This window comes from Microcebus murinus, chromosome 3 (assembly GCF_040939455.1).
Source record: "Microcebus murinus isolate Inina chromosome 3, M.murinus_Inina_mat1.0, whole genome shotgun sequence".
NCBI classification, from domain to species: domain Eukaryota; kingdom Metazoa; phylum Chordata; class Mammalia; order Primates; family Cheirogaleidae; genus Microcebus; species Microcebus murinus.
Genome location: NC_134106.1, coordinates 45,139,004 through 45,151,610, shown reverse-complemented (window position 1 = coordinate 45,151,610; position 12,607 = coordinate 45,139,004). Strand labels below are relative to the sequence as shown.

Here is a 12,607-nt window from a genome sequence, read left to right as displayed (position 1 = left end):
ATGGTGCCATCAACTTCAAAATGAACGGAATGCATAGGTAATGCCAAATATTTGCTTCTACATAATAATCCCTCATGCTTATTATCATTTATTAATAGCATTATAGTGTACTATAATGTCATAAAATAGGTGCATGGGGATTTTTTTTTTTTTTTTTTGGCTTGGGAAATCCATCAAGAAGGATATCTGATAATTAGCCATCCTTTCACACATCACTAAGCAGATAAAGAAAATGTTGTCCACCAATTCAGTAATGAGTTATATGGGGCTGGTAATGAGAATTTTGTATAATAAACTGTGCCAAGAGTATTCTTCAAAGCTATATCAAATTTTCTGTGTGCAAAACATGCAGCATTTAATTTACAGCTGTATTTCTTTTTCTATAATCACAAAACGTGAGCCAAGAGAGCTAATACATTCAGAGAAGTTACAAGGGTGGGTCATAGTTTTTTTTACAGTAAAAATAGAGGATGTTAGTAAATGGGAAATATTTCATTTTAGTATCAATTATGAGTGGAAGAAATCTTTTACTCAAGCTCACCTCTAAACATCTGGTGCTGTTGTACGTTGCTTTATTCTTTCTTCCTCTTTTCTTGGCTTACTACAAAGCCCACAATCTCTTATCCGAAACCCTTGGGATCAGATGTGCTTGGGAATTCATTATTCATTAGATTTTAGAAAGGTTCACATACAATATATTATGTAAAATACCCAGTGGGGGCTGGGGTAACACCCTGTATTAAACACAGTATTTTTGCAGCAAATCACATGACACATGAATATTCCTACTAAGAGATTAATAGCCTATGAACAGCCTCACATCACTTTGTTGGGTTAGGCTGTGATGCCAAATGAATTACCAAAGAACTTTGAATTTTCAGAGCGTTTTGGACTTTGGAATTACAGATAGGGGATTGTGGATATTTAGTATTCCTATTTGAAAGAGTAAATGAATTCTTCCTAAGGTCTTGGCACGTATTATATATGACCAGGAGAATCTGAACTTTTAACAAAAGAGCATTTGTAAATACTATTTTCAATACTGGTACGTGCCTGACTCGGAGAACAATGAAAGAGCCGTCCTTCATGCCCAGGGCCAGCTGAGATCCATCTGGGCTGAAAGCGACACTGCGAACTGCTTCCTCCATGTTGCAGCGGGCGATCAAGGCGTGGTCGGCCAGGCTCCACAGCCTAGGTACAAGAACGAAGTCAAAGCAAAGCAAAACCACCTTCTTGTAGTCATCAGCCAGCCCAAGGCGGGGAGGCCTGCTCACCACAGTGATAACGAGAAAAGACATGTTAATTTCACACCAGTGCCCTTCATCAGGACCTGTCAGGGAATCTGGAAAGGCGTTTATAGCATCTTTGGGTCATTTTCATCATTTCAAAACACCCAGCAAGACATATAAGATGAAATAACATTTCCAAAGACTTTGAAATTCATAGAATAAGGAAAATTTAAACACTCCTTCACACCAGATCTTACTTTTCTCTTTGGAAATTAAATACTGTCTTTTACTTATACCAACGGTTATTAATCACACTTACATGACATATTACTAGATGCCATTATTGTTAGCTTTTAAGGAAAAATTAGTGCCCTTCCAGTAACACTTATTTAAGCACACACAGATTGAGATACACATTACATTTGTTGGCCTCCCTAGAAGGAAAATGGATCTGAGATAGCAAAGAGCAAATGGTACCCTTCTCCCCAGCATGGTTCCCAAGCTGGCTGCACACAGTCATGTGCTGTCACTTCTCACAAGCTCCCTGGGCACCCCACTGCCTCTGGGTCTGCGCTTGGTGGGGCAGACACTTCGCAGTGCTCCCGGCAATGGAAAGATGCCGAGCAAGGGGCAAGTGCAGCAAACAGGGAGCTTCCAACAGCGTGGGCTGCACGTGTTCCCAGCTCCAGAAACACCTAACCCAGGCACTGCCAACTGAGGGAACCTGAACACTTGAAAACACAAATAAGGGTTATTGCAATTGTGGTATCTGACCTCTATCTATTAGCACTTTTGTAAAGACAGACTTCTCTTTACGCATTAACAACAATGTCTGCCAGGGGCACCTACAACCTAGAGTGCTGCAATGGAAGGACAGGAATATGTGACATGTGGCACAGTTTCTCCTAATGCATTCTGCCATCAGGAGGGATCAGGGCACATCCCTTAATAGGGAATTGCACAGTGACTAGTTCACAGTTCCCTCAGGCAGCCTGTACTGTTCAGCCTAAAGCTGAATATGCTCTTAATACCTCATTTATTATTCATAACCTCATGCTGTTTTTAGCCTTGTACTATTTTAAGCAATGTAAGCTTTGCTTTACTAGCAAAGTAAGAAACCATCACTCTTCGGTAAACTGTGCTTTCCCTATGAAGTCGCTAAGCTAATCTTTCTCAAGAAATTATGACTTTCACCCTTCCTAAATTTTAATATTCAGTGTAAAAATGCATTGTTTTAGCCAAACTAACAGCTAAAGGAAATAAGACAGACTCTTGCACTTAGGGCTCCTCAGGGATGTTTGCAATTCTGAAATTCAACAGTTTCGTTTTGTTTTTCCTTTAGAAAGGGCCTTGCTCTGTTGCCCAGGCTGGAGTATAGTGACATGATCACAGCTCATTGCAACCTTGAATTCCTGGGCTCAAGCAATCCTCCCACCTCAACCTCCCAAGTAGCTGTCACTCCAGGCATCCGCCACTACACTCGGCTCCCTTTTAAAATTTTTTAAGGAGACGGTGGTCTCACTATGTTGCCCAGGCTGGTCTTAAACTCTTGGCCTCAAGCAATCCTCCCTACATCAGCCTCCCAAAATGCTGGGATTATAGGCGTGAGCCACTGCCGCCCAGCCTCAACACAGTTCTTAAAATACAAAAGCTGAGGATTTTCTTAAAATCACTTCTGTGTGGCTGGGCATGAATCAAATTTCGCAGGTGTTTGAATAACTTGGTGGCATTGTTTTGGCTGCTCTGGGAAAGCTCGCAGTATAGGAAGGAAAAGAAAAAGAAAAGGAAGAAGAGGAGTATAAACCAAACAAACACTTGTGCCACATAAGGAGACAATGGCAGTTGTTTTCACTGTTTTTTAGGTTGATGAGGCTTTCATGCTTGCTAAAGGCTAAAAAACAGAATTAGCCAGTATGCTGATAATATCTTTATTAGTTTCATAAATATATAAAAATAAGGGGTATAAACATAAGTAATTCAAAATCTAAGCTGTTGGGGACTTTTAATTATTTTGAGCCTTAAAGGAATGCGGTTATTGGGCCTAAGTTACATGACAGGCAGCTATAATCTTTGGGTTTTTTTTTATTATAAATTGGCCTTCTCCCTAACCTACATTGTTTTAGAAAATGTAAATAATGAAAGGCACCAAGGAAGACCCCTTCCCTCTCCACTATTGATCTTTATAGATTAACCTTTCCTCCTACTTTTCTCACACAAAAATTTCATAGTTATCACACTGTCTTAAGATAGAATGTTAAGCACACTTTTAAATTGGAAAGGAAATGAAAACAAGCTATATGGAAAAGAAAACTATAACTACTTAAATTGTTTTAACCCATAAACCAGCCTGTATAGAAAATGTTATAATGCTACTAAACTTCTTTTTCTGTCTATATAAGCAAGAACCTACTTTTTAACTTCAGAGCACTGACCCCATTTCCTTTGGAGTCTGTGTTACCCAAATGGCCATTTTCTCAGCTTTGTGCTTGAATAAACTCTAAAACTGGATTCTGAACCTTTTGGTTATTTCAGGTTGACAAAGGGGAAAAAAAGCAGTGACCTTTAATCTGGTTTACAATATTTTTATTTTAGCTATTAAAACCCAGACTCAGTCACCATTCGATCTATTGATCAGTCCTTTCATGCTACTCACTGTCTCTGGCCTGTTTGTTGTTGAGCACATTTAAAGCTCAACAATAAATACTAAAACACTGGAGTCAGTGTTAATAGTCTTCATCTCAAACTTTCAGATCATGTATTCAGTCCTTCAACAGTCACAAAACAACCAGAAGAATACTGATTTTGCTCATTTTACCCAATGTTCTGCTCTCAAAGAACAACAAATGATCCCCAGGAAGAAACCTCAGGCCCTAATAAAAACTGCTATTTTCTCAGGCATCATCACTCCCCTTTGATGTGGTAACAATGCTCAACATTTCATCTGAGGATTTACAGAGAATAATTTACCAATGTGCAAGAGACAATTTTGAAAATAAGAATTTAAATTCTGTAAAATCTGTAAAATCACGATGCACCCCCCTGCAGAGGACCAAGGGTACCAGGGGGCGATATGGTTTCATCACAGATGGGCTAGAAAGAGAATTGGAAGCCTGCCTAACCAGTACTCATGTACTTCCACTTGTAAAAGCATTTCATGATTTGAGACAGAGCCAAAAAAGATAACAAAACGTTAAGAAACCCAACTTGTCGAGCTAAATGTCTTAACATTCCATTTGCAAACTGTCATTCTGTTCTATGCTTTATCTTTCTCTTAATTAACAAGCACATTTGGGCAAACGAAATCTATTTCCAGGAAGTCAGGGAAGTGACGGTAGCCACCGCCGGGGCCTCACCTGACAGAACGGTCGTCGCTGCCAGTCACGGCCAGAGGCTTCTTGGGGTGCAGGGCCAGACCCCAGAGCTCCCCCTCGCAGTGGCCCTGCAGGATCAGCATGGGCTTGTCCCGCTCCCGCACGATCACTTCAAATATCTCACTGTCCTGGGTCCCCGCTAGGAGGCGGTCTGCTTTCCAGCACACACTCCGGATGGACAGGCCTGACGACAGCGAATAAGTAAAATAAAAGCGGACCTCCACACAGTGCTCACAGAAAAAGGAAAAACGCCTAATGTGAATACTCTTTCACCGGGATAGCATCAAATGCAACACATCTTAAAGGCTCCCGGAGGTGGAGAATCAGTTCCACACCCAAATCTGTGTTACTTCCTTGTGTTGGACATTTCCCCACCTCCATCATGATCTAGTTTGCAAAACAGTGACCACTTTTTCTCGTCTGACTTAGGATAGCGATGTATTTTTACAGCATCATGTGTTTTAAATACTACATCTCAAAATAAATACAAGAGGAGAAATCAGTCTTTATGAAAACCTAAACCTTCTTTGAAATAATTTCCTTCTGATTTGCTATGAAAAAGTAATCAGTTCGATCTTTAGGATGGTAACATTTGTTAAAATTATATGCAGGTGATACTACAAAACAGTTAATTACCATATTAAGCAAGTTTAGTATGTATTTGATCAGAACCTAGACTCATTCTACTAGATAAACAGATGTACTATGTCCCAGAAATATGCAAATGGAACTCCAATTTCAGTCTCAAAATACCATCAAACATTTGTCAATGAAGATGCTATTCTTTGCCAACTTAATTTATGGAATCTTCTCTAAAAGCATAGTAACTCTTTTTAAGTCTAAACTTCTACCTCTGTAGTAACATTTCATCCTGAGGCAGGCCCTGGGCTTTCCTGCCAGAGTCATGACCCCTGAGACTTCTTGTGGTCCATTCTGTTTCTTACTGGGTTTGCTAAGTATTTACTTACACATGATACATTTTCTCACATCTGAGCTAGAAGTACAGAAGCAATCCTACTTTCATAACTACTTTAAAACAAGGTGAGGATCTGATGAGCTTTGAGATATGAGTTACCTCCCCAGAAGTCTGGGAACCTAGACTCTACGCCGGCTCTTAGCCTGATTGGCCAAACATAGAAGAAGAGTCTCTTTCTCTCTGGGGACTGGTTTTTCTCCCCTTGAAATATAGACTATAATTATGGAGACCATGTAATTTACCCAAATTGGAACCCCTATAAAAACAGAAAGAGCTAAAAATATTTAAGTTTACATAGTTTTTTGAAATATTGACCTGGAAAGTAGTTTTACTATGTTGAAAGACCTATTAAATAGTTCTATCAAAAATATTTTCCAATATAGAACTCAAAGAATACTTTATTGCAAAATGAAAAAATCCAGAACAAAGGGACAAACAGGCAGAGCACAGAGGATTTTGGGGGCAGTGAAACTGTCCTGTAGGACACTGTAATGGTAGATACATGTCATCATTCATTTTTCAAAACCAATAGAATAACCACCACCAAGAGTGAGCCCTAACGTGAAGTATGGGCTTTGGGTGATGAAGTGTCTATGTAGGTTCGCCCATCGTAACAAAGGTACCACTCTGGTGGGGGACGTCGATATCGGGGAAAGCTATGTAGGGGGTAGGGGTAGGGGGTAGGGGTTATATGAGACATCTCTGTACTTTCTGCTCAATTTTGCTTTGAACCTAAAAACTGCTCTAAAAAATAAAGTCTACTTAAAAAAATCCAGGACAAATGCTAAACCAGATAGGATGCTGGGACAGCAGAAGGGGTAATTTAGGGTACATGGACACCCTAATTGTAATCCTCATTTTTATTATCTCGCTGTGATCTTATAAGTATCAAATGAGAAAATGCATTTATTTAACAGAAGGCTTTTTTTTTTTAAAGTGATAAGGCTATATTTACATGAGATAATTGTCTTTACTCCTTGCTCTGAATTCACTGTTACATGTCTTGAGATGGAAGAAGACAGCCCACAGGCAGATGTAGTATCCCCGTTAGGAGCAGGACGCCGGTTTATGGTCAATTGCTCGATGTCCTCCACTGCAATCATCAGGATGGGCTTTCAAGGACAGGCAGAGTGGATGTGTGGTGAAACCGTCGGGACACAAGGGCAAGCCAACAGGACCCACAGCTCAGCTGTGGGGGACCCGTCTGCCCCACAGCAACCACCACTGTCCCTGTCACCTCTTTCCCACCGTCTCTGGGGGCTTAGTTGCTACTCATGAGCCAACATAGTCCCATTTTCTCCTGTTGTTCTTAGCTCCTGCAGGGGACCGAATTAGTTGTCTTCTCAGGAGGCGCTGGGTTGTCTTTAGTTTTATTACAGAAAGGGTGTAATGCTTTGCCCTTCAGCATTACCAGAAAGTAGTGAGAGTTAATATTCCAACATCAGCAAAAAAAAAAAAAAAATCAAGTAGTTTACATATTACATTTACTGCCTGCTTCTTCTCACTAGAATGGAAGGGCTGGAGACAGACAGGAGTTTCACCAGTTTTATTAATACTTACTGCCGTGTCCTCAGCACCTAGCACAGTGGCTGCTGTCATGAAGCAGATGTTCAATAAGGATTGTTGAATGAACGAACGAACTAAAACATGAAAGTCACAAATACTTCTTGAGTCCTTGGAGATACCAAGAAATAAAAGATACTATCCCTGTTCTCAATGAGAACCTTCAAAAAAGAAGGAATAGCAATGTATCCATTCCTTCATTCAAAATATTTTTATTCAGCTTCCACTATGTGCCCAGCCTCAAAGCTTGAACAGTGAACAAGCCAGGCTCCTGCCCTAGTGGAGTTTACATTTTAAGGAGGGGCAGACATTTATAAGCAGATATCTATATATCAAAAGCCAACCAAGTTTTTATAAACATATACATATGTATATATAGTAATAATTATACATATATACTATACTATACATATACAGACATATATATCTCAGTGATGTGTTATATATTTTAGCTGTCATTGAATATTCAAATATCAGTCCCTTTATAATTTCATTGATTGCTTTAAAGACCCTGTCCTTTTCCAAGCAGGCCTGGAATCCATGTCTTTATTTTAAGCATGAACACACTAATTCTCCCTCTGGCCTCCAAAAGCAGGTCTGGTCACCCAAGTCCAAATGGCTTGCAAATAGAAACTTCTCCCAAAGGCCGGGCGAGGTGGCTCACGCCTGTAATCCTAGCACTCTGGGAGGCAGAGGCAGGTGGATCACTCAAGGTCAGGAGTTTGAAACCAGCCTGAGTGAGACCCGGTCTTTACTAAAAATAGAAACTAATTGGCCAACTAAAAATATATACACAAAAAATTAGCCGGGCATGGTGGCGCATGCCTGTAAGTCCCAGCTAACTCGGTATGTTGAGCCAGGAGGATCACTTGAGCCCAGGAGTTTGAGATTGCTGTGAGCTAGGCTGACACCGCGCCACTCACTGTAGCCTGAGCAACAAAGTGAGACACTGTCTCAAAAAAAAAAAAAAGAAAGAAAAAAAAACATCTCCCCAGGACCTGGTGCTGTATTTGGTCCAGTGTACAAACGTTTATTCTCCCCACCACCCCCACTACTTTTTAACCTTATTTGCGGGAACAAATTCAGGAAGGTACAAGGAATATTTTAACAAACAACCCACCACCTGGAATTGACAACTGTTAACATTTAAAAAACATTTGCTTTGGGTGTTTTGTTTTTTTTAAAAAGACTCAGGAACAAAGATGAACCTTCCAACTCGGATCAGACTGATGAGCCAGTGAAATCACGTGGCACCCAGCATTTTCAGACTGTGTCCCAGGAGTTCTTGGATTCCTCAAGAAAGCTCCAGGGCCCTGGCAAGGAGAGAGCTGGGAAATCAGAGACCAAGAAGCAGGAGTTTGAGGGTCCTACTGCTGCCTTTCCCTCAGCACCTCACAGTATGTGTTTTATAGGAGCTTCCATTTGAAAAAAGGTTCCACTGAACTAACCACCAACGTAAGGAGAGTATAAAGTGAAGTGTAAGCTTTATGCTTGTCAAAGGCAATGAGGCTAAACTGATATGCATTATTTCTGGCTGAATATGGGCAGAAGGAGAGAGAGAGAATTGCTACATTGTTTACAACATAAACTTAATGAGTTGTGAACATTTTCTCTTAGAGACCAACACAGTCTCTTCTCCATATCGCACTCAGTTCTTCAAACAGATAAACTGTCTTTTGTCACATCACAAGTCAACCCCAGGGGTCCATCTACAAGATGACAGATACGAAACTGGGTAACTCCCAAGGTAACCATTTTAAACAGGAATTACTTCCTGAAGATACATCAGTAGGTAGAAACTATAGTCAAGTTTTCTAACATCATCCCTAAACCTAATTGTTCTTCCGAATGCAAGAGTGGCAGAGAGAGCTGCATGGATCTTCTGGGCACACTCTGGAGAGACCGTGCTCAGTGACAGGTCCCTGCCACGGTTCTGCAGTAATTCACTTCTCCTATCTATCCAGGCTTGGTTTTAACTTTTCTGACAAAAATGAAGAGAACAGGAATGTAATCATGGTGTCCCCAGTGGATTGGGAAGCCATGCCCAAACTGTTGGATTAGGAAGTAATTAAACTTCTGTTTTCTTTATCTTCTGCCTCTGGAAGTCAGAAAAATAAGCTAGTATTTACAACAGGCTTAGAAATTCACCAACAGGGGAAAAAAAAAGAAATCAGAAAAAACTAATCGCATTTAAGGCATCAGAAATGCCCTTTTTCTTGAAAAATACATGTCATGATTACTTTTGACAGTATGAACTGAAGGCATTTTGCCAAACTGTCAAGGTGTACACATTTGGACACCATGGCCTCTGGTACTTGCTATGACAAATGTGGAGCTCTGCACTGTGCTCGGTACAGACCGCCAGCAGATGGCAGTAGAGAGCAAACCACCCATCTAAGCCTAATGCTCAAAGCCCAAGACCAAACATGGTTCAGACCAGAGAGCAGGAAAAAACCAACACACACAATAACAAAAACCCAAAAGAACACCAGCATCCTTCTAATCCCCTCTGCCACGGTCCTGAGGCCTAGGCATGGGGAGATGTAGTCCATGAAAACAAACAGACCTCATTACTAAAGGATACTACTTATTTTCTTGTTTATTGAATGGTTAAGTACATCGACTGGCCCTGTTCAGCTGTGTGAGATGGCAAGCTACTTAATCTTTCAATCTTCAATTTCCCCATCTGTAAAATGGAGATAATATTAACATTTACACTCCATAGCATTGTAAGGATTCAATGGAGTAAAGCTTGACCCAGTGCCTGGCACTTAGCAAATTAATATAATTAAGATAGTTATTCTTCCTTGCGTTACAACTGATTTGTTGTTATTTGCTATTATAATTTTGATTTGCTGGCACTGCACAGTTGCAGAAGGCAACGCTATGTTCCAATACACAATGAGAGAATAAACTATTTAGGGAAGAAAATAGCCTTTTCTCCCAATTATATGGCCCAAGAGGGGGAAACTGGCAGTAGGGAAAGGCTTGGTACTTGATATTGTTCTTAAACCTGGTGCTGCAAGGCCTGATATATGGTAAAAGACTATCCACAGCTGTCCCCAAACCTCACTGAGCATAGAATCTACACGGAAAGTGTTTACCAATGCCTGGACCCCACCCAGAGATACCTGTAGACTGGTCTGGAGAGGGGCGCAGCGTAGTTATTTTAGCTCCCCAGCACTGAGAACCACTGTCTACCAAGCCGTTCCTCAGCTAGCATGTTCTCAGACTTCAGTCAGACTGTTGAAAATTCAGAGAGGCAGGCAGTGCCACCAGGTGATTCTAACAAAACAGTCCTTCGGTCACATGACAGCAAACTCTGCCTCAGTATGTAAGAGAGCCTAAGCCCTGATGAGCAAATAGTAAAAAGACAGTGCAACTCTGAGAAGTGGAGTCTGAGTCAAACAAGCAAGCCCTGCAGGAAATGGGCAGGGGGAGATCCTCACTGACGTTACACAGCCCTGCGCATGCTCTGACCACTTAGAAGGTGGTATCACCATCAACCCCATGGACAGCACTGGGCCCTAGGTGGGGCCAGTAAATACCTGTTGAATAAGTGAGGAAATTAAAGTATAGAAAGATCATAACTTCCCTAAAGTCACAGAGCAAGCAAGCAATAGAAATAAAATGAGGATCCGGGCAGTTTAAGTCTGTAGCAAACGCCCTTCTCAGCACTGAGAACCACTCCCTGTCTTCTCCCTGTGAAGGTGTGCCCAGTGCACTGTACCAAAGATTCAACAAGACTGGGTGACGGCTGTCCCCTACAGATTGACCATTATTAAGGAAGCAAAACCAAGGAGTACCTTGGGTGAAAGGGGTAAAAGGTAACAAGAGATGGAGAGAGACACTTCTCTCAGAGTTAAGGAACATTCGAGGTGGGTGTGGAAAGACAGCAGGGACCTCCAAATCCCTTCCCCTTACGAACCCTCGGGAGGGGGTGGCTGAGGCCACCTAGAGAGTCTGGGGCCTGGGCAGACACCCTAAAGGTAACGCTGCAGCCAGAGTTTAGGAACGTGAAAGAAAGGAGAGGGAGGGAAGACACGCATCTCCCCCAGGATGCACAAGCGCAGGTGATTCTAGAGCCCAGCACAAAATGGAGATGGGGGGGCGGGGGGCTCCTTGTTAAATGATGGTGAAGAATTTCAAGGCAGCAACAGCAAAGCACTCAGCCAACCCAGGGCCCTTCTGAGCAGAGGGCCTTGTGTGACTGCACAGGCCTCAGGCCCGAGAAGCTGCCCTGCCAGGGGACCTCCAGGGCTGTTTGGGGACTGGGTGGGACCCCGTGCTTGGAGTGCTCAGCACGAAGGCTGCCACAGAGCCAGCATTCAGTACTGGGAGCTGCTGCACCCGAGTCTTGGGGCCGCACCGCAGGCCGGGCAGGGGCTCTCTGCCTGAAGGTCACCAGCAGAATTCACGGTGAAAGTTACTCTTTACAAAATCCCCAATTATTACAAACCTACTCCACAGGACCCCAAATCCTTTAGCTACAGGAACTCTCAAGGGTCCGCATGCCTAACAGGTATCAGAAGATGGGAACACACAACCAAACCCACTCAGGAAGAACGTTTACAGGGGAGCGTTTACAGGAACGTTAACTCAGGGGAGTTACTACAGAACAAGCCAGTCAGCCTTCCACTTGTCTGATACATGTCACACGTGGAGCCTGAGCAAATGCCACCCACCGTGCCCAGCTCCCAAGCCACATGCCTCTTCAACGCTCCTCCACCTTCTCAGCAGGACAATGAGGCAGGAAGACAAGGCCCAGAGGAAGACAGTGGGCAAACAAGGAGAATGGTGGCAGAGACAGGGAGCCGAGAGGTGTGTAATTAAGCCACTCAAGGAGCCAGGGGAACAATAGGATGTGCCTGTTTTGCTTCTATTGTAAGCCAGAGCATGCTCAGGTTTAAGAGTTGGTTTTTTGAATGTTCAATCCCAGGGTTTCTCAACTGCCTCACCACCACCATTTGGGGTGGTTATCCTGGGCATTGCAACATGCCTAGCAGCATGGCTGGCCTCTGTCCACAAATGTCAGTAGCACCTCTGCAGCTGTGACAATCAGAAATGTCTCCAATACCACATGTCCTCTAAGAGACAGAAGTCACGCCTAGTTGAGAATTGCTGGACTATATGACCCTCAACGTACTCTGAGGAAGAAAAATCATAGAAAAATGAACGGTGGGGAAGAATAGCCTGGGCTTCCCCTTCCAGTCCTGTCCCACCCCAGTCCGCTCTCTGCTCTGGGGTGGGGAGAGCTGTCCAAGTGGAGATCTGACCACGCCACTCCCCTCCCTAAACCTGTTCTGTGCTCTCCTGGCGCTGGCCCTTAGGGGTCAAGCCTGACTACCATGGGCTGACACAAAGGAACCAAGTTATCTGCTCCTCCCCCTGCATCCTCGTCACTTGCACTTAGGCTCTACACTCCAGTCGTACCACACACGCTTCAGTCATTGACATCATCTGACAGC

General features: G+C 42.8%; 2 protein-coding genes across 2 annotated transcripts in view; both read right to left on the bottom strand.

The window, feature by feature from the left end:
• RPS27A (ribosomal protein S27a) overlaps positions 1-12,607 on the bottom strand; it is a 488,879-nt gene that overhangs the window by 356,216 nt on the left and 120,056 nt on the right. The window lies entirely within an intron of this gene.
• The window catches only part of EML6 (EMAP like 6), a 237,896-nt gene that overhangs the window by 113,425 nt on the left and 111,864 nt on the right, over positions 1-12,607 (bottom strand). Inside the window, exons 7-8 of the mRNA XM_012777818.2 lie at positions 4,583-4,784; positions 1,054-1,191 (exon numbers count right to left, since the gene is read on the bottom strand). Coding sequence (XP_012633272.1) covers positions 1,054-1,191; positions 4,583-4,784 — 340 coding nt within the window. The remainder of the gene's footprint in view (positions 1-1,053; positions 1,192-4,582; positions 4,785-12,607) is intronic.